Below are 24905 nucleotides of genomic sequence, written 5' to 3'. Positions count from 1 at the left end.
TGGACATAATTGCAGGGCCATATTAATTATCCTGCGTAATCCGAGGGGAGGGACGGTATTAATTATCCTGCGTAATCCGAATTTTTAGCTCAGGGCCTTCACATATCGTAGGGCCATCCGCATAAGTGTTATAGAATACCAAACTCTTTACTACTCTGTATTAACTTAACTAATATGCTGTAAAACCCAAAACAAAACACGCCCTTAGGGTGTGTTTGCCTTTTATCATTCTAAATGGAGGGATAATATAATAAGGTATAAAATTATCACTTGAAATGGGGACCATATTTGTTATATCTTATTTGGTTTGAAGGATAATATATTTATCCACTCTTTATAAGGTGGTATAAAATTATACCACCCTCTGTTAGGTATAAAATTATCAATTTTCCAAGGAATAAGGGACTATCCGAAAAATTATACAACCTGCCCGATTTTTTTATACATCGAAGGAAACGAAGTATAAGGTGGTAAATGTAGTTTATCCCACCCTTATACCTCAAAGCAAACATACTCTTACAAGATTTCTTAAAATTCGTGTGGTTTATTTTATATAGTACTATATTTTTATGAGATGTAGGGAGTATAAAAAAAAAAATTCAATTATAAAGAGAAATGTATAATTAATTATTGGTGGTGTAAATTCAAAAACTCTATATTTAAATCTGTGACAAGTGAAGGGCACTATACTTGAGTTACCCTTGTAGATGCTCTTAATACAGCTGCGGAATGGCTTCCATCACTGTGGTTTCTGCTGACGCCGCCGAAGACCGTACGCCGCTTCTCCAAGATTCTTACACGGAATATTCCGGCGGAGAGGGGTATACTATACCACCGGCGCCGCCGCCGCCGCCTATTATTTCAATCGATCCTAAGCAACGCCTTGTATCGCTTGATGTTTTCCGAGGACTCACTGTTGCTGTACGCCTCCCGTAGAATTACTCATTTAATGGCGTGATTTGAGGATTTTTTTTATTATATACTCCCTCCGTCCACTAATTGTTGTCCTAGGTGAAGTGTAAATTTACACTTCACCTAGGACAACAATTAGTGGACGGAGGGAGTATATTTTATATTTTTTCTTTTAGTTTGTGATTTTTGTATATTTGGATGAAATTTTTGGATAGTTGATGATATTGGTTGATGATGCTGGAGGAGCATTTCCGTCAATAAACCATGCGCCGTGGTTCGGATTGACTCTCGCAGACTTTGTTATGCCGTTTTTTCTCTTTGGAGTTGGTGTTTCTGTCAGTCTCGTCTTCAAGGTATCGAGCAATTTAGAGCTACAATTGTCAGTTTTGGAGCTTTTACAATGACAAAAAGGGAGACGGAACTATTTGGAATTTATATGATTTGCTCAATGAATTGCTTTCAATTTAAGAAACAGACTTCAAAAAATGCAGCCAGTTCATTTTACTTTAGTTAAAAGTAGTAGTAAGCAGGTTTACCGTTTCTGATGCAGAAAGTAGAAAACAGATTAGAAGCCACGAAGAGAGTAATGTCAAGATCGATCAAGCTCTTTCTCCTGGGAATGATCCTTCAAGGTAGAATCACAACTAGGTTTTTTTATTGAAATCTGAAATTCTTTAGTTTGATGCCAAGAAAACTAGGGCTTATTGTGTTATTGTAGGAAGTATTGTTATCCTGAGATAGTTGAATTATAAATTAGTTCTTTGCATCTCTTCAGGTGGCTTTAAGCTGTGGTTGAACCCTTTACATCGATTGCCTTTTTTAGTCACAATGTTTGAATAGTCTCTTTGTATATGCTTAGGTGGTTATTTTCATGGCCGCGGAGATTTAACTTATGGAATTGATGTGGAGAAAATACGAGTAATGGGTGTGCTACAGGTATAATGACTTGCCCTCATTCTTCAGAAATATGGTGCTTATATATGACCTTGATAGCTCTGTTGCTTGTAAGCCTTGTATCATTATATACAAAAGTAATACAAATTATTTGGTTGTCATCACATTTGAACTTTCTGTGGTCTACTTCTAGCGAATTGCAATTGGGTATTTGCTGACTTCAGTGTTGGAGATCTGGCTTGTTAACAACACTGCTGTTAATTCAACAATAACATTCATGAAGAGATATTCTTTTCAGATGTGAGTATCAGCTCTCAGTGTTTGGAATATTGTTACTCAAGACTTCGAGTGAGTGAGACAAATTTAGTGATAAATCACACAGATCGTTAATATTTAATCTGATAGATTCTAGACAGTTTTTAGCCATTGAAAGTTTTTAGATGACGTCAGATATCGCTATTAGTAATATTTTTTTGGACAGCTGGGTGAACATAGGAACACGAATTTTGTGATCGGTAATTCAGTATAGCCTTGTTCTTTCAGCATACAATATGAAGTGCATGCTCAGCTTTTTTCTTATTAAATGGGATTAATGTAATATTCTTCATGTATGGGGTTATTAACCTTTTACTTACCATATGGACAGAAGGTTGCCAACATAATTATTTTGACTGTAATGGTCTAAATATATATATATATATGTGTGTGTGTGTGTGTGTGTGTGTTTGATCCTAGTTGTTAATGTTATAATCTGCTATTTTCTTTTATGTAGTGTGGCCGGGATTTTAGTTGGTGTACTGTACATGGTTCTGCTGTATGGCCTCTATGTTCCAGACTGGAACTTTAATGCATCAAGTCTCAGCATGACTCAACAAACACTACTTGGTGCTAATTCTCAAACTGTGAGTCATAGTTCAGAGATCAATTGTGGAGCATGTATTTCAATATTTATGAAAGACATTTGATCTGTGCTTTGCAAATCAATTTCATACATTCTTATTGCCAAGTTTACTCATCTGAAAACAATGTCCTGAATTCTTTTTGGGAAGATATACATTTCAATCTCTCTGTTCAGAAATCTGCCTTAAAGTATTAAACTGTTTTCCGTATGATTTGCCTATATTTGTAAGTATTGTACTCATCATTTCTTTTCATGTTTCTAGGTCTATTGTGGAATAAGGGGTAGTCTTGGACCTCCTTGCAATGCAGTTGGCTTCATTGATCGAGTTATTGTCGGTGAAAACCATCTGTATCAACGTCCTGTATATAGAAGAACCAAGGTTGCTATTTTGAAATTCTTCTTTCTATGCATTCATGTTTCTTATATAGGGTTCATGATAGCACCGGCCACTTCAGTTTTTATTAATTGGAATTAGTTATTAGTTCAATTAGGTTTTGTTTGAGTCAAGCCCGTTGGGCTTTAGTTATTAGGGTTTCATATCACTTTTCTTATTTAAAGAAGTTGAGGCAGTAGAAGTCAGTCGTCTAGGATTTTGGATTTGTTGGGACGGTTAATTCCGTAGGGCCTCTTTGAGGATTCCTGACCAGTTCATATTTATTAGTTTTCCAGCAATAAATCACCTTTACTCTATCAGTTCATTATAATTTTTTCAGCACAACTCTAACCATCTATCTATATGTTGCTGGTTCTTCTACAGGAATGCAGTGTCAATTCGCCAGATTATGGTCCTCCACCACCAAATTCCCCTGCATGGTGTCTTGCTCCATTCGATCCAGAGGGCATTTTAAGGTTTGTGATCAATCAGTTTGTTTTTTGTTCCCCATTCAACTAGGTCCTTTCAATCGAATCTACCTTCCATCCTGAATCAGTTAAAAGTGAGAGGAATTTGAATGTTAGTTTTCAAACTTTTGTTGTTACTCTTTCGGTTAAGTTACTGGTTATTGATAATTGCAAACTAAACTTTGTTAAATTACTAATTTTTCATTTCACTTAATACATTTAGCTCTTTGATGGCTGCCATTACATGTCTGGTTGGGTTGCATTACGGGCACATTCTTGTGCACTGTAAGGTAATATGTATTTTCTTCTTCCTTGCACACGTGGATGGAGTCCCGTTGTTTGTCATATTCTGGTGTCCAATTTTTTTCTTGCAGGATCAGAAGCAGAGAATAATTATCTGGTTTATATCATCTCTCCCTCTTCTTATCTTGGGCTATCTTTTAAATGTCACAGGTACTTTCATTTTCTTAGGGAATCCCTTCCTTTTCACTTCTTGTAATGTACTTCATGTTCCTCACAATCCGTGACTATTTATTCTTTGATTCTCCAGGCATTCCTCTTTCTAAACCACTATACACATTAAGCTATATGTTTGTCACAGCAGGAGCTTCTGGTGTTGTTTTAACCGTTATCTATTTTATCGTGAGTTCCTGCTGCGAATGGTTCTGTTTTGTCACCTTCCACAACTCCGTTAAACTCATTATTCACATTCAAGTAAACTCTACAATGCAGGTAGATACAAGATGCATTAGGAAGCCGACTCTATTATTTCAGTGGATGGGAATGAATGCGCTGATAGTTTATGCTCTGGCTGCTTGCGATATATTTCCAGCCGCCGTTCAAGGTTTCTACTGGCGTTCGCCCGAAAACAATCTGGTAATCCATCTCAAAATCTCTTGAACTTTTCGTCCTCTTTTTCTTGTTCTGCACTTCCATACATGCTTCTCAAATCTTTTATGCAAATAATTAGCGGCAAGCATTCGGATTTCGGATTGGAATTTTGCCTTATTCAATTCAATCCGAAAATTCAAAAATTTGCTATCGGATTTCGGATTGGAATTTTGCCTTATTCAATTCAATCCGAAAATTCAAAAATTTGCTAAAAAATTCAATCCGATCCGAATCATATTATTCCAAAAATTCAAAAAATTTCGGATAAAATCCAATCCTAACTGAATAAAATTTGAAATGTGAAAAATAATCCGAAACTAAAAAAAATACGAAAATCCGAAGTAAATATGAACCTAATGAGTTAGATAATTACGACTGAATTAGGGTCTTAATTAACAAATCATTAATTAATCAACCAAGGTGAGAGTGTAGTGTTAGAATTTAGAATTATTTAACTATTTAAGAACTAATATATATATATATATATATATATAATTATTTATGTATTATTTATATTATAAATATAATTCGGATTTCGGATTTTTTTTTAATTTTAAAACTATCAAATCCGATTCGATTTGAAAATTTGAAATTTGCTTAAAATTCAATTCAATCCGGTATGAAAATCCGAAGAATTTGAACCAAATTTCAAATTTCGGTTTGGTTCGAATTGGATATTCGGATTTTGAGTATTTTGCTCACTGCTACAAATATTTGTTGGGAGCAATCGGTTCTTGCACTCTTGTCTCGTATTTTGTTCCACTAATACATGCACGTAATGTGTGTTGATGATGGTGAAAATTAGATCTAACAGGATAAATTCTTTGCAATTGTTTTTCCTCTTTGCTAACTGTGCAAAATGGCATTGGCATAGGTAGACTTATCGGAAAGGCTACTGCAATCGGTCTTCCACTCGGATAAGTGGGGTACTTTGTTCTTTGTTTTGGTCGAGATCTTATTTTGGGGTTTCGTTGCTGGCTTCCTCCACTTTAAACGTATATATATAAAATTCTGAATTTGTTTACTTTACATTTTAACCTCACTTTTAAAGTGTATTTATTTTTGTCAGGGGCATTTACCCGTAAATTAATATATGATTTTTTAATTTCTAAATTGTTTTAATTTGTCCGTTCACGAAAATTATAGCATTTCATTTTTTGAAATAATCTCTTATATTTTAAAACTCGTTCAGTCTAAATATTTGCAAAAACCTTATCATGAATACATCAATTGTGGTAGTTTTTTTCTTCACATTATACATCTCTCTTAATTATTTATTAAATTATATGTTCCCAAATCATATTACAATGTTTTTGGACTAATAAAGTATAAAGTCATAACTTTTATGTGAGTACCATATATTCTCCCCGTCCTCTCCCTATTATGCCTAGAATATTTTGGCATGAGTTTCAATAAAAAGTGATTGAAAAAATTGAGTGTATTCATAACTCATAAAAGCATCAACTATAATGCTACCGAGTAGTGGTGACACATCAGCAACAATCTCATTTTTCAATTGTGCTAGTGCACTGACTATGGCAGAAAAATGTGGGGTAATTGGTGAGTTGGAAGGAAAAGAACTATGGTGGGAGATATTATCTCGGGTAGCAACTTCAATGGTAATAGCCTAGGAGGTGGGTTTCACTGGGTTGGGTAAGAGCACAAACGCGCTTGCGGAGAATCGTACCTAGCGCGCACAATTGGAGCGCGTGCAGTGCACACGCTTGCTGGGCGGATTCTCGTGCGAGCCCCACTATTGCTTTGAATGAATTTTAATTGTTTTTTTCAAAAATTCAATTGTTTTTTTTTCCTATTTTTTTGCCTTTTTATTTTGTAAGTTTATTTTTTTTGGCCATTTTTTCCTCTTTCTCTATTTTAATTTAATAAAGTAAATTGTAATGTTATCAATTCATTTCAAACGGTCAATTTTCAACAACCATTTTTTCCCCTATATTTACATTAAACAAATTCACATTTTTCTACCCAAATTCTTCTTCATTTCTCATATTCCTTTCTTCTAAAAGAATATTTTTGAGTGTCTTTCTTCTAAAAGAATTGAGAAACATTATGGGTGGATTCTCAAATTGATTTGATCCTTATGGATTAAATTCAAATTCTCAAATTTCAAGTTTTCTTTTTCAAAATTATGATGATCCTTCTCAAAATTATGATGTTCGTTAGAATTTTTTGAATTTCTCTTGACCAAATATGCATAATCCTCAAATATATTATCCTAACTATTCAATGAGTCAATTGGTCGCTCCATTTGGATTTTCATCTTAAAGGGCATCCTCTTCAAGGATGTCAGCAATACAAATATCCCTGGCAAGGATATCCTTTGTAAGGATATCATTCACTATGGTTTATGTTTTCAAACTCGTCGAGGAGGAACATCGGAGACGGGAGTGGTACTAACCAAAGGACACCATCTTCAGGAAATACATTTGTTCAAGGTTGGGAGAATATAAATCTCTCTATTGAGCCATGTAACGCTCTCATAACTTTAAAATGAGCAACATTACAAAATTCTAATTCTATTAAATATTTATTTATATAAAAACAAATCAAAGCTAATAAATAAATAAAATAAGACAAACTCTTTCTCTATATATATTTTCAAGCAAAATATAGCCATGTCTAAGTAGCCATTTAACACAAAATATAGCACATATATAAACATCAAGTATTGTATCGCAACCCATTAATCATCATTGGGTCACAACCCTCAACTACTCGCACATTAAAATATTAAACCATTAGGTTACAACCCACCACAAGCTCTTCCAGTATGTATATAAAGCAAAATATTATAATTTACACATGTAATGGGCAAAATTCGTATGAAGCCAATAAATGAAAATCATGCCGGCTAATGGGCTTACCCAATGAAGCTGCTCATACCCCATTAATGGAAAAAAGTCCAAAGTTAAACCCACACACGAGAGACACGTAAATCTGCTAAGTAAAATCCTAAACGCAACAATTCCTTGGCGGCTAACTCAGACGAGAGTTACGAGAGATTGTTTCCTAAGAAGTCAGAACCGCTAGGGTTGTAACGAGCATTTAAGCAAAACCCTAACCTTAGCCGCCTCCACGTATGTCCATTACGTATATATACTAGCTCACTAATAAAGTCGATCATCCACAATCACTCGTATCCACTATTGCACTTGAACACGATCTCTCACTCTCGTTCTCTCTCGCATTCCTCGTTATTTTGTTTCGCCTCCGCGCTCACAACACTCGAGGGTTCCGATCGCCCGACTGGCCCTGCTAGCCCGGACGTTCGTTGCCCCTTATTCCACAGAGCTTAGCAGCTCTAACTTTGACCGTCGGAACACTCCAATCTTTCGGATATACCACTTATTACTATCTTTTCTCTATCATTTATTTAATTCATTATGTTACTTGCGTTTGTTATTTATATCAATTCACTAACTTGAGCGTCGGAGGTCCTTCCATCGACACCCCCACCGGTGCTCATCGGAGGGCTCTAACGTTGCTTGTGGTTTCAGATTGCTAGTGCCCGTTGATCCAGACGTGACTGATGTAATTTTCATAATTGTTGGATTCACTCATAACAATTTGGCGCCCACCGTAGGGCCCTAGCAATCAAAGAATTCCAACGAATCGTCCCAAGTTGCATGATGAGTACCTCGAACGATGCTCACGACGTGAACAATGCTTCAAACCAATTAGGTTTAACCCAATCGAAGTTGCTTGCCCAAGTGGAGGTGAATGCTTGGATCTCAGCTTTGGTCGACCAAATTACTACTTACCTGGTTAAATGTTTTCGCCCAGATCCAGACGCCCCAGATCCAAACACACCGGACTACTCGATTCCGAGTTCCTATCAATCCCATGGTGGACAAAGAGGATATCCCGCTCACACCCTATGGAACTGAGATCAACCCAGATGACCTTTAATCCTTGGTAAGAAACAATAGTTTGGAAACTATCCATCATAATTTAGGTACTCTTCTTGTGAATCCAGGTGAAACGCGTACCCTAGATTAGATGTCGGAAACAATCGGGACAAACGCGTACCCTAGATCATATCTTATGAATCCTAATGACTGGGGGAATGGACCAGTCTACTCCGATAGGGTAGTCTGCTATCGCCCAGGGGCATGTAGTTCCAACAGGACCAAACGAAGGTAATCTCACGCGTGACGCCCGAACGGGCCAGCCAGATGGAGCAAGGCGAACAGTTCCAATTGGTCAGAATGGTAGCACTCAAGATCAACCTTTTCAGGTCGATCAGGGCCGACATGGCATGCCCAACACCCACCAGAATTTGAACCCTGCCTTGGCTAGAAGGTTGGTGTATATGGAGGCCACTCAAGAAAAGTGCAGATAGTTGTTACGCCGGTTCTCCTTTCGTAGATGAGATAGCTTTGGTGGAGATGCCAGAAAATTTAGATTTTCACACATGAATATGTTTGACGGCGCATCCAGTCCAGACGACCATAGAGCTTAGTACCATCAAAGAATGTTCACCGTTGCCATCCCTCGTGACATGAGGGAGGCATGCATGTGTAAGGGGTTCGATTCTAGCCTAATAGGACCGGCCCTCCAGTGGTATACGAATCTTCATAATAATTCCATTAGTTCTTTTCCTCAACTAACGAATGTTTTTGTTCAACAGTATGCAAGCAACAGGAAACTAGAAAAAATATCAAAAGACTTGTATGCCATTGTACAAAGGCATGACAAACCTCTTCGGGACTAAATCGGACGCTTCAACAGAGAGAAAGTGTTAATCACCAAATGCAGCGAAAAAACCGCTGTCACAGCCAAGATTAGACTTATACAAGAACCTTATCAAGTATCCATGCAAGACTATGGAAGACGTGTTGATCCAAGCTCAGGCTCAAATTAAATGGGAGGAGGATCAGTACAACATGCAGAGAATCTTCCCACTAGAGAGATCTGAGAGAGACTACAGGGTGGTTGACAGGAGATCCGATCATGACAATCATGATAGAGGAATTGAGCCTTACACACCTTCTAATAGAGGAAACAAAAGAAGACGAGATTACGATCAAGCACCAAATACGTGACCGCGCGAACGAGCAAAGCTCCCAGAATATCTCTTATCCATTCACCCGTAGAAGCTATATCAACTTTGAGAAACCTTGGGGATAAAGTCAGCTAGTCAGAGAAAATGAGAGCCTCTCTTGATCAAAGAGATAGATAAAAATGGTGACTTTCATATGGACCACGGTCACTGCACGAATGAATGCATCGCGCTTAGGCTCGAGGTGACGAACTTATTGAAAAAAATGCACCTCATCGATTATCTGACCGAAAAAAGCAAACAGACCCTGCAACAAGTGAGGGATATCTGGAGCATCCAAAGTCAACGGAGTCACTCACTCAGCCGCTAAGAGACACACCAGACAGGCTTGATCAAACAAATCAGGAGTTCCGCCTTCAGGCAAAGCGAGATCGACGGATCCAACTCAAACAATCAGTTTTGCAACATCCGAATTAGACACGCTTCTACGCCCTCATCATGATGCGTTAGTTATTTCCATTTATATTGCTAACTATTTAACTAAACGTGTACTAATAGGCAATGACAGCTCTGCCAATATTTTGTTTTGTAATGCATACAGGGAGATGAGTTTGGTTGAGTCCAAGGGGCAAACCCCCCAGTGGTCTGGACCCGTTTGAAAAACTGTAGTTAAGAATACAATAAAAGCTTAAATCTAGCCCAATGGCATACACACCTAAACTGGGGGAGTCTAAGAGTACATACGCCCAATGCAAATATAAATTAGTCTTAAGGCATGAATGCCCGATTACATAAAAAATGTCAAGGCCACACCAGCCCGGACAAATACTAATAGAACAAGATGATATAAATTGTCGCCAACAGCATCATCATCATTGTTCGGAAGCTGAGACGCCTGGATATCCTTCCATAACTCGAGAGTCGCAGCAATATCCCAATTTTGACAAGACCCATTCATGTATTGTTGAGTCATTCGGCTCGGGCTCGGGCATCTGTCTGGAAACAAGCTATCTTAAGCTCTTCGCGTTGAGTCACTTTCATCTCAGCCAATTTAGTCTCCAGACGGTCGATCTCCTTCTCCTTCGTGGCCAGCTGAGCCCGAAGGTGTTACCTCAGGTCCATCAGCTGTGTATGACCCGCCTCAACCTCATCTTTAGCAAGTTGGAGGTTATTCCTCAACTCAACCCTTTCGGCGCGAAGTGACTCCAACTTCTTCTCGCGTTAAACCATGACCTGTTTTAGATAAACATGTTGGTAGCCCTGCATAGACGATAACAAGAAAAAGTTAATAACTGATGGTAATATCCCAAAATAAGAAGATAGAAAAATATCAGTACAACAAAGATCGTAGAAGCAGTCATGTCAAAAGCATTGGGAATTCCATAATCGACCATGACAGCCCTATCATCGTCAAGCAACAGCTTCTCGAGCTGATACACAGTCAAAGCCAAAGCACCAGGAGGTATGACTACAATAATTGAGTCGTCGGCCAATAAAGTCTCATCAACCTCGGCAACCCTCTTACCCCTAGAACGACTCGAAGATATCTAAATGGGGTGAACATCAGTCGCGATGGAGCGACTACCCGGTTCACTCGAACCTTCACCCTGCTTCATATTTTTCTTCTTCTGTTTTATTTCCATGTGGCTTCGCGGTTCATCTCTGACGTGTCGTAGTGGAATTTAAACTTTGACATCCAAGTGTCTTCATACACTCGTGGCTCCGAGATCAGTTTATCCAAAGTGATAGTATATGATTTTTCCCTCCACAATTTCTAAAGCTCGAAGACCTAACACTATATTAGATGCAGTAAGAGTTTTAGGGATATATATACCTTGCGGGAGAACGGGTAATTGAACCTAAATAGACAGGCCACTAGCAACTTGAAACCATAAGCAATGTTAGGCCTCCGACACTCATGTCTGTGAATTGATATACATAAAGACGTAAGTACTATAATGAAATAAAAAATGATAGAGAAGAGATAGTAATAAGTGGTATACTCGAAGGATCGGGGTGTCCCGACAATCGGAGTTAGAGTTGCTGAGCTATGTGGAATAAGAGGTGACGAACGTCCGGGCTAGCAAGGCCAGTCGGGTGATCGGAACCTTCGAGTGTTGTGAGCGTGGAGGCAGAACGGAAGAGTGGGGAATGCGAGAGAGAACGAGAGTGAGAGATCGTGTGCGAGTGATTGTGGATGATCGACTTTATTAGTGAGTTAATATATATAAGTGACGGACCTACGGGGAGCCGACTACGGTTATGATTTTGCTGAAATGTCCGTTGCAACCCTAGTGGTTGCAACTTCTTAGGAAACGATCTTCGGTGACTCTCGTCTGACTTAGTCGCTAAGCAACTGCCGCATTTAGGATTTTTTTTTTTTGGCGGATACACGTGTCTCTCACTGAGTATTTTTATACTCAGCCCTGCATGTATTTCTAAATGTGCAGGTTGAGCTGCTGATGGAATGGATTGGTGTTGAGCGGGATTATCTTTTGATGGACACGTAAGAAACCTTGAGTATGCATCTCCATATGCATAACTCACACGTTTTTTCGCTACAAACAATCTGACTTATTATCGTTTCTATTTGAACTTATTACTCTTTCATTTTGTTTTACTTTCACTTGGGTCTAGTCGTTATGGCATGATCGTTTGTAAATTACCCAAGCAGTTGTTATATATATCACTAGTTTGTGGTTATGAATGTTGTTTCTTGAAATGCCTAGCAAATCCCCTTTAATTTCCGTTTCTTATTTTTCCCAAGTCATAACCCCGGTTAACCCGTCCTTAGGGATGGTGGGCTGTGACAGAGTGGTATCAGAGCAGTTCGTTTGCTCTAGCCCTAGAAACCTTATTCTAATGAGTCGAGTCTAGTTTGATTCACTAGACATACGTTGGTTCATACAGCACCGCTCAACACTCCATTGCATCGTGCTCAATCAAGAAAAAGGTAACTGCAGTTTCAACGTTTTAAAGATGTTATTGTTCCAAGCTGTTTTATGAATATGTTTATGTGAAGAGCATACTATGATGAAAATGTTGAATGTTTTGCCTTTTATGGCATATCTTTGCAGTTATGATGTTATGATCGGAGAAATGAACATGTTTTCCCCAAAAATAACATAGAGTGCTATAAGTTGCATGATCACAATTTCAAAAGAACATAGACTACTAGATTAGTAGGATATCTCTACAATCTAGATTCTTGAAGTGATGATTTAGAAGAATGAGAAAGAACTTAGAGCATTCCAGCTTCCTCAAGAAAACAATGGTTCTTTTGAACCACAAAGAGGAATGAAAAGATATGTACAGGGTGAAGGAAAAGCACGGAATGACGATACAAGACGAATTCAAAGCAAACATTGCATCAGGGGTTTAAGCATATGTCTCTACGTTCGAATGTTCACACATGACGGAACATTGAATCGACTTTTGCTACACGATAGATTTTAAGAATAGTATGTTTTGTCAGTGTATATATATATGTGTGTGTGTGTGTGTGTGTGTGTATCTTAAGTGGGGTTTGGGGTTTGAGATCAATAGGATATGGAACCTTAAGATAAGTTGTCATAATAAAACTTATGTTTTGTTTTGCATAGTCTGTTTATAACCTTTTTACCTTTAAGACTTTTTATGTCTGCTTACGTATAAGATTATTCACCTTTACCCTCATATGTTACAGATGGTTACGTCCGGATTTCCTCCAGTGGTTAGGGCTCCGCGTTTGACACCCGCAAGGACCATTTGAGCCTATCGAGATTTCAGGATAGCTGCTGACGACGACGTAGGGGTTGCCATAGCTCAGTATACCCGTCTTTGGACTGCTGCCCATGTTGTTGGGATTTCAGGTCTAGAGGGCATTCGGCGTCTAGTGGTTCGTTTACCTTCTGACTGGTCAGGGTATGCTCGAGAGGTTTCTGGAGACTTTATTTATAGGGAGTATAGGGCTTTTCAGTCGGAGGGTGACCTACTAGGGTTCGTGGGGCATTTAGGGCATGTTTATTGTGTCTTTAGGGCAGCACCTAGGGGTCCCTACCTTCCTCCTAGGGCTTTCACCCGTCGAGGCGAGGCGCTAGACTTGTTGTACTAAGAGGTTCCACGAGCCCGCACTCGTGCTGAGGTACTTATACTGTTGCATGTCGCTAGGGGTGGAGATAGAGCTGGCTTGCAGCTCACTGGTGGCGAGAGCAGGGGGACACTAGTATCGTTGATACAGTCAGGCAGCTTCAGCGTGCGATGGACGAGGCGAGGCGGTACTTTGATGGTGGCCATCAGCCTGTTCCCGAGTATGATGCTGACGATGGACATTCGAGCACCTAGGTTGCCTAGTGTGACCCTTTTTATGTAGTTGGGTAGTGTTGTAGGCGGAAACGGTTATCCCTTATGGATCGTTCCGTATTAGATATTCGTTTTGAGGTACGAGAGCAGGATTTCTTTTTGTACCGCTTCGTAACCCAGGATGGCATCGATGGTGATGCTAGATAAATAGGACATAGCGTCATGCATAGATTATGTTTGAGCATGTTGGCTTGTACATAAAAGTCCTCGATGAGGCATCTTTTCTGTCGGTATATATGATAGTGTGACCCTTATGGATTATTCTTGTTGCTGTTTTACTTTAGATAAAAAATTGTTGATGATTGTCTCTGTCCTTGAAACGCAGAATGCCTCCTAAAAGGGCTCGAAGAAACAATATGGGCGCTGGAAACGAACCCCCACGGAGGATTGAAGAACTCTTTCTTAAACAAAGCCCGCCCACCTTCAATGGGACTGGAAATCCAACTGATGCCGAAATTTGGATTAGAGCAATGGAGAGGATTTTCGATTTCTGCACTTCACCGATCACGAGTGACTTTCTTGTATTGCGTTTCAACTAACTGGATTGGCAGATTTTTGGTGGGAAACCAAGAAGAGGGCAATGACACCCTGAACAATTGGAAAACTTGACTTCGGAAGATTTCAAGACAGAAATCTACGACAAGTATATCCCCAAAAGCTACAGAAAGAAGAAGGAGACAGAGTTTTTCAATCTGAAACAAAACAAGATGTTCGTGATGGAATACGATCGTGCTTTCTGCGACATGTCCCGTTATGCCCCTCATCCGATCGACACTGACGAAAAGATAGCCGAAAAGTTTTGTTCAGGCCTTAGGCATGAGATCAAAATGGCACTTGCTAGTCATGGTAATCTCACCCACTCTGAAGCACTTAGCAGAGCTTTGGATGTTGAGACAGCTATGCCTGAAGATCGCCCAACACAGACTCAAGCTTCGGGAAACAACGATCGCGGAAAGTGAAAGTGGGAAGGCAACAACAACAACAACAACAACAACAACAACAACAACAACAATAACAAAGGCTACTACAACAACCAAGACAATAAGAGGCCATGGCAGGGGAACATGGTGCCACAAGGGCAATGGCAAGGAGGGCCAGCTAACCCAGGACCAGCTAGAAACAATCAGGGCCAGCTCAGGGCACCTTTATGCCCAAAATGCTCCAAGTCACATCACGGCGTATGCTTGGCTGGTAGCAACACCTATTTTAAGTGTGGCCAGAAGGGCCATTTTGCCAAAGACTGCCAAGGAAAACCACAAGGAGGGATGAAAAGGCCGAATCAGCCAGGCCAAGCACAACCACTCAGAGCCATTCAAGACCAATAACTACTCTACCCACCACCACATCAGCATCGACCTGCGGCACGTCCACCGCAGATTCCATAGGCGAGAGCCTATGCCCTGCACAACAATAAGCAAGGAAACAACCAATGGAATTTGGCAGGTATGGGCACACTACTCGACACACCTGTTATACTTCTGTTTGACACGGGTGCCTCACATTTTTTCATTGCAAGTGCATGTGTAAACATACTAAAGATCCAACCTGAAAAGACTAATCAGGACTTGAGAATTTCTTCACCTATAGGAGGGGCGACATTTGTAACACATGCTTGCTCGAACCTAGAGCTAACTATAGGATCGTTTAAGGTCGTAGCAAACAACTTACACGTTATATCGATGGATGATGTTGATATAATCCTGGGGATGGACTGCCTAGCGGAGAACTACGCCACAATATTGTACCAAGAGCGGAGAATCACTTTCAACTTTCCAGGAAGGGACACTTTGAGTTTCCACGGGATACGCATGAGGAACAGAGTGCTGATCATTTCAGCCTTACAAGCGAGGAAGATGATGAACAAGAAAGATTGCCAAGCTTTCCTCGTATACCTGAACGGGGGAGTTGAGATCGAAAAGACAATGGAAGATGTAGAGATCGTGCGGAATTTCCAAGATGTTTTTCCAAAAAATTTACCAGGATTACCACCTGACAGACAAGTAGAATTCACCATCGATCTGGAACCAGGATCGGCGCCAGTATCAAAAGCACCGTACAGAATGGCTTTGAAGGAATTGGAAGAGTTGAAGATCCAGTTACAAGAATTGTTGGACCTAGGTTTCATCAGGCCTAGTGTATCCCCTTGGGGAGCGCCAGTATTGTTCGTTAAGAAAAAGGATGTCACCTTGAGATTGTGCATCAATTACCGAGAGCTGAACAAGCTAACGCTTAAGAACAAGTATCCTTTGCCAAGAATCGATGATTTATTAGACCAACTCAAGGGCACGAGTGTCTTCTCCAAAATCGATTTGAAGTCTGGTATCATTAGCTAAAGGTTAGACATGAAGATATACCCTCATCTATTCCAAGAATGAAGAACACAAGGAACATCTGAGAATTGCATTGCAAACGCTAAGGGATGAACGCCTTTATGCCAAATTCAACAAATGTGAGTTTTGGCTCGAAGAAGTTATATTTATGGGACACATCGTGTCTTCAGAAGGTATTAAGGTGGATCCCGCCAAAAATCTGCCGATCCAGTTAGTTGAAACGCAACATAAGAAAGTCGCTCTTGATCGGTGTAGTGCAGAAAGTCGAAAATCCTCTCAATTGCTCTAATCCAAATTTCGTTGTCAGTTGGATTCCCAGTCCCATTGAAGGTTGGCGGGCTTTGCTTAAGAAAGAGTTCTTCAACCCTCCGTAGGGATTCGTTTTCTGCGCCCATATTGTTTCTTGGAGCCCTTCTAGGAGGCATTCTGCGTTTCAAAGACAGAGACAATCATCAACAATTTCTGATCCGAAGTAAAACAACAACGAGAATAATTCATAAGGGTCACACTATCATATATACCGGCAGAAAATATGCCTCATGGAGGACTTCTATGTACAAGCCAACAGGCTCAAAAATAATCTATGCATGACGCTATGTCCTATCTATCTAGCATCACCCTCGATGCCATGCTGGGTTACGAAGCAGTACAAAAAAGAACCCTGCTCTCGTACCTCAAAATGAATATCTAATACGGAACGATCCATAAGGAATAATCGTTTCTGCCTACAACACTAGCCAACTACATAAAAAGAGTCACACTAGGCAACCTAAGTGCTCGAATGTCAATCGTCAGCATCATACTCGGTTACAGGCTGATGGCCGCTATCTAAGTACCACCTCGCCTCGTCCATCGCACGCTGAAGTTGCCCGACAGTATCAACGGTGCTAGTGCTTCCCCTGCTCTCGTCACCAGTGAGCTGCAAGCCAGCTCTTTCTCCACCCCTAGCGGCATGCAACAGTATAAGTACCTCAGCACGGGTGCAGGCTCGTGGAACCTCCTGGTACAACAAGTCTAGCGCCTCGCCTCGACGGGTGAAAGCCCTAGGAGGAAGGTAGGGACCCCTAGGTGCTGCCCTAAAGACACAATAAAGATGCCCTAAATGCCCCGCGAACCCTAGTAGGTCACCCTCCGACTCAAAAGCCCCATACTCCCTATAAATAAAATCTCCAGAAACCTCTCGAGCATACCCTGACCAGTCAGGAGGTAAACAAACCACTAGACACCGAATGCCCTCTAGACCTGAAATCCCAACAGCATGGGCAGCAGTCCAAAGACGGGTATACTGAGCTTTGGCAACCCCTACGTCGTCGTCAGCAGCTATCCTGAAATCTCGATAGGCTCGAATGGTCCCTGCGGGTGTCAGACGCGGAGCCCTAACCACTGGAGCAAATCCGGACGTAACCATCTGTAACAGATGAGGGTAAAGGTGAACAATCTTATACGTAAGCAGACATAAAAAATCTTAAAGGTAAAAAGGTTATAAACATACTATGCATGATAAAACACATGTTTTATTATGGCAACTAGGGCTGTCTAAATGGTTATCGGGTTTTGGGTATCCAATTAATTGAACCGAAATTTCCGGGTTTGGGTATCCAATAACCGAAAATTTTGGGTAATGGATCGGTTTCGGTTATTATTTTTTTGGAAATTTCGGTTATCGGTTAACCCGAAAACCCGATCGGGTTAACCGAATAACCGAAAATAATTTTATTAATTATTTAATATATATATTATCAATATATCATATATAATATATTATATATTTGTAAATTAATATATAAATATATTTGTAAATTATTTAATATATATATATATATATTTGTAAATTATTATATATATATATATATTATATTTACAAATATATTATATTTGTAAATTTACATATAATTTACATATATATTATAATATATTTACAAATATATTATATATTTGAAAATTTACATATATATTATATATTTGTAAATTATTTAATATATATATATATATATATAATATATTTGTAAATATATATTATATATTTGTAATTTCTTTTAGAGTAGATAGAGCAAAAATTATTTGAATTTTATTTTTTAAATGGGTATTTCGGATACCCAAATAACCCAATTGGTTAACCGAAGCGGGTATTGGGTAACCGAACTTCTAAAACGGTTCGGGAACGGTTATTGAAATTTGGCAATTTCGGGTTCGGGTAACCGAAAATTCGGGTACGGGTAACCGAACCCGAACCGATCGACAGCCCTAATGGCAACTTATCTTAAGGTTCCCTATCCTATTGATCTCAAATCCCACTTAAGATATACACGCGCGCGCACACACACACACACACACATATATATATATATATATATATATATATATATACACAGACAAAACATACTATCCTTAAAATCTATCGTGTAGCAAAAGTCAATTCGATGTTCCGTCGCGTGTGAACATTCGAACGTAGAGACTTATGCTTAAACCCCTGATGTAACGTTTGCTTTGAATTCGTCTTGTATCGTCATTCCGTGCTTTTCCTTCACCTCGTACATATCTTTTCATTCATCTTTGTGGTTTAAAAGAACCATTGTTTTCTTGAGGGAGCTGGAATGCTCTAAGTTCTTTCTCATTCTTCTAAATCATCGCTTCAAGAATCTAGATTGTAGAGATATCCTACTAATCTAGTAGTCTATGTTCTTTTGAAATTGTGATCATGCAACTTATAGCAATCTATGTTCTTTGTGGGGAAAACATGTTCATTTCCTATCATTTCTCTGATCATAACATCATAACTGGAAAGATATGCCATGAAAGGCAAAACATTCAACATTTCATCATAGCATGCTCTTCACATAAACATATTCATAAAATAGCTTGGAATAATAACATCTTTAAAACGTTGAAACTGCAGTTACCTTTTTCTTGATTGAGCATGATGCAATGGAGTGTTGAGCGGTGCCGTATGAACCCACGTATGTCTAGTGAATCAAACTAGACTCGACTTTTTAGAATAAGGTTTCTAGGGCCAGAGCAAACGAACTGCTCTGATACCACTCATGTTGAAGCAGTATAAGGGTGGAGGTCGCCAACTACCCTAAACGAGATCAGAAGTTTCTTGGAATTGGCTGGCTACAATCGAAGATTCATTGAGGGATTTTCAAAGATAGCAAGGCCGATGATGCAGTTGCTCAGGAAGGGAATTAAATACACATGGACTAACGAGTGCGATGAAAGTTTTCAACTACTCAAAGAAAAGCTAACTACTGCGCCAGTGCTAGCAATTCCGGAACCAGACAAGGAGTATGTGGTCTACATGGATGCATCAAAGAATGGACTAGGATGCGTGTTGATGCATGAAGGCAAAGTGATTGATACGAATTGAATTATCCGACCCATGATCTGGAGCTAGCGGCGGTAGTGCATGCACTGAAAATCTGGAGACACCATCTATATGGTGTCAGGTGTTAGATTTACACCGATCACAAAAGTCTGAAGTACTTCTTCGAGCAAAAGGATCTCAACATGAGACAGCGAAGATGGCTCGAATTAGTAAAAGACTATGACTGTGGTATAAATTATCACCCGGGAAAGGCCAATGTAGTAGCCGACGCATTGAGCCGCAAGGCCTCATCAAAGTTGGGATACATCCTTACAAGGGAAGAGAAACTCAAAGAATTTTGATAGGATGATAATAGAGATGATAAAACCACCCGGTACAATAGCGGGGGTGGTCGCGACTATACCAAATTTGAGGAAAATGGTGGTGGAAGCTCAAAGGAAGGATGAGAAATTGGAAAAATTACAAGCGAAGATAAGAGAATGAAATCTCAAGAACTACCACGAAGAAGCCGACAATGCTATTTTCTTTGAGAAGAGAATATGCATCCCCCATGATGATGAACTCAAGAACAAGATCATGTGCGAAGCCCATGACACTCCTTATGCCGCCCACCCAGGAAGCACTAAGATGTACCAGGACCTCAAAGAGAATTTCTGGTGTGAGGAAATGAAACAAGATGTGGCTATGTTTGTTGAAAAGTGTCTTGTTTGCTAGCAAGTTAAGGCTTTACACCAACGACCTTACGGCGAGCTACAACCTTTGGAGATTCCAGAATGGAAGTGGGATGATATTGCGATGGATTTTGTCACAGGACTACCAAAGATAAGATGAGGTAACACAGCGATATGGGTCATTATTGACAGACTCACGAAGAGTGCACACTTTCTGCCTATCCCTATCACGTATGGATCAAATAAGTTAGCCCAACTCTACATCAAGGAGATCGCGCGTTTACATGGGGTGCCGAAGACAATCACGTCCGATAGAGACTCTAAGTTTACTGGCCTCCAGATTTTGGATAAAGTTGCAAAAAGAATTAGGGACGAGATTGAATTTTAGTACGGCTTTCCACCCACAGACCGACGGTCAGTCCGAAAGGATAATTCAAACTCTAGAAGATATGTTAAGGACTGTCGTGCTAGATTGGGAGTGTGTGTTGCCACTAATTGAATTTACTTACAACAATAGCTATCAAGCAACCATCACTATGGCACCTTATGAGGCGTTATACGGGAAGAATTATAGATCGCTGCTTTACTGGGATGAAGTGGGCGAGAGAAGAATCTTAGGGCCAGATACAGTAGGCGAGATGATAGAGTTCATCCGTCAGATTCGACAGCATATTAAAGAGGCCCAGGATAGACATAAATCTTATGCCGACAAACGCCAAACCGACTTGCAATTTGAGTGTGGGGATAAAGTCTTTCTAAAGGTTTCTCCCTCTAAAGGGATTATAAGATTTGGTGTGAAGGGTAAGCTTAGACCCCGTTTCATAGGACCCTATGAGATCCTAGAAAGGGTGGGCCCCGTAGCTTACAAGCTGGCGTTGTCGCCAAGCCTTGGAAATGTGCATAATGTGTTCCACGTGTCGCAGTTGAGGAAATATGTTTATGATCCAAAGCACGTGATCCAAAAGGACGACGTTATCCTCAGCCCAGATATGAGCTATGAAGAGAGGCCCGAATCCATCCTAGATCGGAAAGTTAAAGTACTAAGGAATAAGTCGATACCCTTAGTAAAAGTCCTTTGGAAGCATCATGATCAAGAATAGGCGACATGTGAACTCGAGTCTAGCATGAAGGAGAAGTACCCAGAATTATTTCCTGATGTACAAATTTCGGGACGAAATTTCTTTTAAGGGAGATAGTATGTCATACCCCGACTTTTAATCACTGATTAAAGGCTTAATTTTAATAATTAGGGTTCGGCATCCATTAATAAAACTGGGCTAGTTTATCTGATCTGATTTTATTGTTTTATATGTGTGATTGATGCGCTTGATTTATATATATATATATATATATATATATATATATATATATATATATATATATATATATATATATATAGAGAGAGAGAGAGAGAGAGAGAGAGAGAGAGAGAGAGTTAGGCTAAAATAAGAACTAGAGTTATGATATAAATTAAGAACCAATCTACACCAATGGATCTTTGCAAATCAACGGCCAGATCTTCACTCATTTGATTAATATAACTGCCGATTTCTTCATTAATAGGATACAATGGTAATTTCAAGTTTTAAGTAATTATTATGGCCTAAATTAATGGGATCGTGTATCTCTAGTTCGGTTGAAAGATTTGATAATCTTTATATCATTCACCAATGTAACGCAAACCCCATTACTTCTCTGGCATCCATAAACTCCAAGCAAAATCAGAATAGTAACCAAAGTAACGATCTCTGCACTAGCAAAATCTGAATTTACTCACTATTCATTTGGACAATGAAGGTACGCAGTCCTTTTTTTTCGTTAATATGTTAGACAGAAGGTCATTCATTATTTCATTGGAGAATTTGTGTGGTGAATTTTCACATAGATTTTATTCGTACAAATTTGAAAATTGTTCGTACAAAAATACACAGTTATTCTAATTGATTACTAATGTATTTATTCCCAGAAATATGCCATCAATGAGTTCTTGACGATATTGCTCATAATTTGAGATGAACAATTAATTTGTATATTTGAATAATTATATTCACTCTTCCTTACCCATCATGAAAATTACTTATTATCAAATTTATTTCAATATGTTGTTTACAGCACAAAATTCATGTTGTATATGAATCTGAAATAAGATATCGTTTATTCGTACAAAAGTAGAATATGATTCATGCATGGTGACATAGTTATTATAATCATATAGCCATGTAGTTATGTCCCGACGTCGGACTCCCATGAGTTATTCCAAATATTGCTCTTAATTTTAGATAAAAAATGAATTTGTATAGTTGAATAATTATTTGCACTCTGCCTATATCTACTTGAAATTGATCATTAGCAACTTTTGAGAATAGATTGGAGTGTTTATACTATTTTCAACGCTACGTCAATTATGTTGTTCATATTATTGCGTTGTAATTCACATAATTTTTGTTTAATGAAGATAACATTTTATAATGTTCCTGAATGTATTAATCAGGTGTATTTTTTAAATTGTTTGGTCTTGTTTGATCCATCAGTTGATACTTGATACGTTCGATTTTTAATGTTTACACAAATTTAATTAGTAGATGACATAATGAAATTTTACAGGTGCTGAAAACAACCATGTCCAAGCCAACAATTTCACTTCATACCTTCCAATCTGTGATGATTCTCTGAAGCCATATGTAGGCCAAACTTTCAATTCAGTAGATGATGCGTTTGACTTCTATGCACTATATGGATATTCATCTAGATTTGATGTTCGGAGAGGCACGACCAAAAAAGGTAAATATGATCAGATACCATATCAGATATTTTTTTGCATCAGGGAAGGGATTAACCCCGGCAAGAATGAGAAGCATCCAGAAAATCAGCCGAAAACTACTAAGAGGCGACGTAAGCCATCTACCAGGAATGCCTGTCGTGCACGGGTCATAACTAGAATATTGGATGGGGGTGAATTCATTATTAGCAGATTTGATGAAGTTCACAATCACAAATTAATATCTCCAGATTGTCGTCACTTAATGAAATACAATCGGAAGGTTGATCCTAGCGTGATACTGATGATCAGTTCAAGTGTGAGTACCTTCTCGACGAATGTCATAAGGTGAAGAGCATATTCTGGAGCGACGCCGTTGGGGTTCATAACTACAAGGTATTTGGAGATTCTGTTTCATTTGATGCCACATATACTACAAACCGGTACGTGCTATTACTTATTATCTAATTCACATTCCTCAACATGCCACACTAGCACAAATTTTGGTATTGGTAGTGACTAATTTATACATCGTAGGTACGACATGATATTTGCACCATTCACGGGGAAGGATAACCATGGCGGTTGCGTTACATTTGCAGCTGGGTTACTAACGAGGGAAGATGTGAGTTCATACTCTTGGATCCTCAAACAATTTGTAGACTGCATGGGTCACACTCCAACTATGTTGATAACAGACCAAGATCCGGCACTAAAGATTGCCGTTGAGAATGTTATGCCGGCCACAAGACACAGATTCTGCATGTGGCACATAATGATGAAGGTGGCTAAGAAGCTTCCAATTTCTCTTCAGGATAATGCTGAGTTGACGAGCAATTTATATGAAGTTGCGTGGTCGGAGATCGACGAGCCTAGTGCATTTGAAGAGAAGTGGACAGAGGTTATAAATGAATATGGTTTGGCAGACCATTCTTGGTTTTCAGATATGTTTTCTCTGCGCAAGTACTGGATTCCAGCATATTTCCGTGATTTAAGAATGAGCGGCCTATTTAGAACGACGTCGATGTCGAAAAGCGAGAATAGTTTCTTTCGTAAGTACTTGAATTGGCATTCTAACTTGGCCGCATTCTACATCCACTACGAAAGTGCAATGCAGGCTCAGAGGCACTCCTACAAACAGCTGTGCATGATCGACCAAACAACCACTCCTAAATTGAAGACAAACAAGCCCATAGAGCAGCACGCAAGTCGCATCTATACCTCGAAGATTTTTTTGGAAGTACAGGTTGAAATCGTTGAGGCATTCAACCGTTGCCGCACAAGATCCATGGATACAGGACATGAAGAACATAGATATGCAGTTGATGATCGATCCAGTGGTGTTTTCAATGTTGCTCATAATACGTTATCGGACACCATAGATTGCTCATGCAAACATTTCTTGAAGAAGGGATTGGTATGCAGGCATATGTTTGTGGTTATGCATAACATTGGTCTCAATGCTATTCCTCAAAAGTACATTCTTGGAAGATGGATGCAGAATGCAGGAGTAGGTGTGATGTCTAATACTCAGACACAAGCATCCAATAAGCCTTTAATGTCTGAGGCGTTTAGGTGCATTGCAATTGCTGATGGGAATGAGGCTTTATCTGTGTCCCTAATAGCTGAACTCAAGAGATGGGCAGACGCGAATCAACCTCAATCTTCAACGTCTGTAAATGCCAAGGAAAGAATGTTCCAAACATTTTATGGTGCCAAACTGCCCACGAAAATAACTATTCATCCTCCTGATCATGTTAAGACCAAAGGTAGTGGCAAGCGGCTTAAGTCAACCTATGAGAAAGAGCTTGAGAAGGCCAAGAAACCGAGGAGACGGTGCCAGAAGTGTGGCTTTATGGTGCGTCACGACTCGCGTAATTGTGGCAAAGTAGTCGAGGAGGACAGTGAAGAGGAGTAAGAAGGATTTTTTAATTTCAATGTTGCTCAGTTACATTGAGTTTTGTTAGCACGATAAATTGATTATTATCTTCTTTATTGACAAGGCTTTTCAATAGTACAAGT

General features: G+C 39.3%; 2 protein-coding genes across 8 annotated transcripts; both read left to right on the top strand.

Moving 5' to 3' along the window:
- The first annotated feature begins 632 nt into the window (after window positions 1-632).
- On the top strand, window positions 633-24905 carry LOC131015730 (uncharacterized). Of its 7 annotated transcripts, none has more exons than XR_009098679.1 (13): window positions 672-921; window positions 1128-1265; window positions 1463-1544; window positions 1772-1848; window positions 2000-2106; window positions 2579-2708; window positions 2970-3086; window positions 3465-3556; window positions 3771-4000; window positions 4098-4189; window positions 4280-4423; window positions 22730-23326; window positions 23421-24905. XR_009098679.1 is itself a non-coding variant. In XM_057944184.1 (13 exons), exons 1-13 carry the CDS (start codon window positions 730-732, stop codon window positions 5443-5445), a joined length of 1446 nt encoding a protein of 481 aa, XP_057800167.1. In that variant the 5' UTR covers window positions 672-729; the 3' UTR covers window positions 5446-5551. The 7 variants fall into 7 exon arrangements, 6 of the variants coding, with proteins under 6 accessions (XP_057800136.1, XP_057800167.1, XP_057800160.1 ...); XM_057944184.1 differs by lacking the exons at window positions 22730-23326; window positions 23421-24905 and adding an exon at window positions 5317-5551 and having other exon boundaries at window positions 3771-3837; window positions 3922-4000; XM_057944177.1 differs by lacking the exons at window positions 22730-23326; window positions 23421-24905 and adding an exon at window positions 5313-5551 and having other exon boundaries at window positions 3771-3837; window positions 3922-4000.
- LOC131007040 (protein FAR1-RELATED SEQUENCE 5-like) lies at window positions 23428-24801 on the top strand. The gene has a single exon (XM_057934212.1). It carries the CDS (start codon window positions 23428-23430, stop codon window positions 24799-24801), a length of 1374 nt encoding a protein of 457 aa, XP_057790195.1.

The sequence above is a fragment of the Salvia miltiorrhiza genome, chromosome 1 (genome assembly GCF_028751815.1).
Source record: "Salvia miltiorrhiza cultivar Shanhuang (shh) chromosome 1, IMPLAD_Smil_shh, whole genome shotgun sequence".
NCBI lineage: Eukaryota > Viridiplantae > Streptophyta > Magnoliopsida > Lamiales > Lamiaceae > Salvia > Salvia miltiorrhiza.
This window is presented reverse-complemented; position numbering and strand designations above follow the sequence as displayed.

What these genes read in the sequence shown, in the direction of transcription:
- LOC131015730 (XM_057944153.1), top strand. Translation starts at nt 730, where the DNA reads ATGGCTTCCATCACTGTGGTTTCTGCTGACGCCGCCGAAGACCGTACG. An exon ending in TTGGTGCTAATTCTCAAACT is followed by an intron (nt 2,709 to 2,969) that starts GTGAGTCATAGT and finishes TCATGTTTCTAG; the next exon opens with GTCTATTGTGGAATAAGGGG. An exon ending in GATCCAGAGGGCATTTTAAG is followed by an intron (nt 3,557 to 3,770) that starts GTTTGTGATCAA and finishes TAATACATTTAG; the next exon opens with CTCTTTGATGGCTGCCATTA.
- LOC131007040 (XM_057934212.1), top strand. Translation starts at nt 23,428, where the DNA reads ATGATATTTGCACCATTCACGGGGAAGGATAACCATGGCGGTTGCGTT.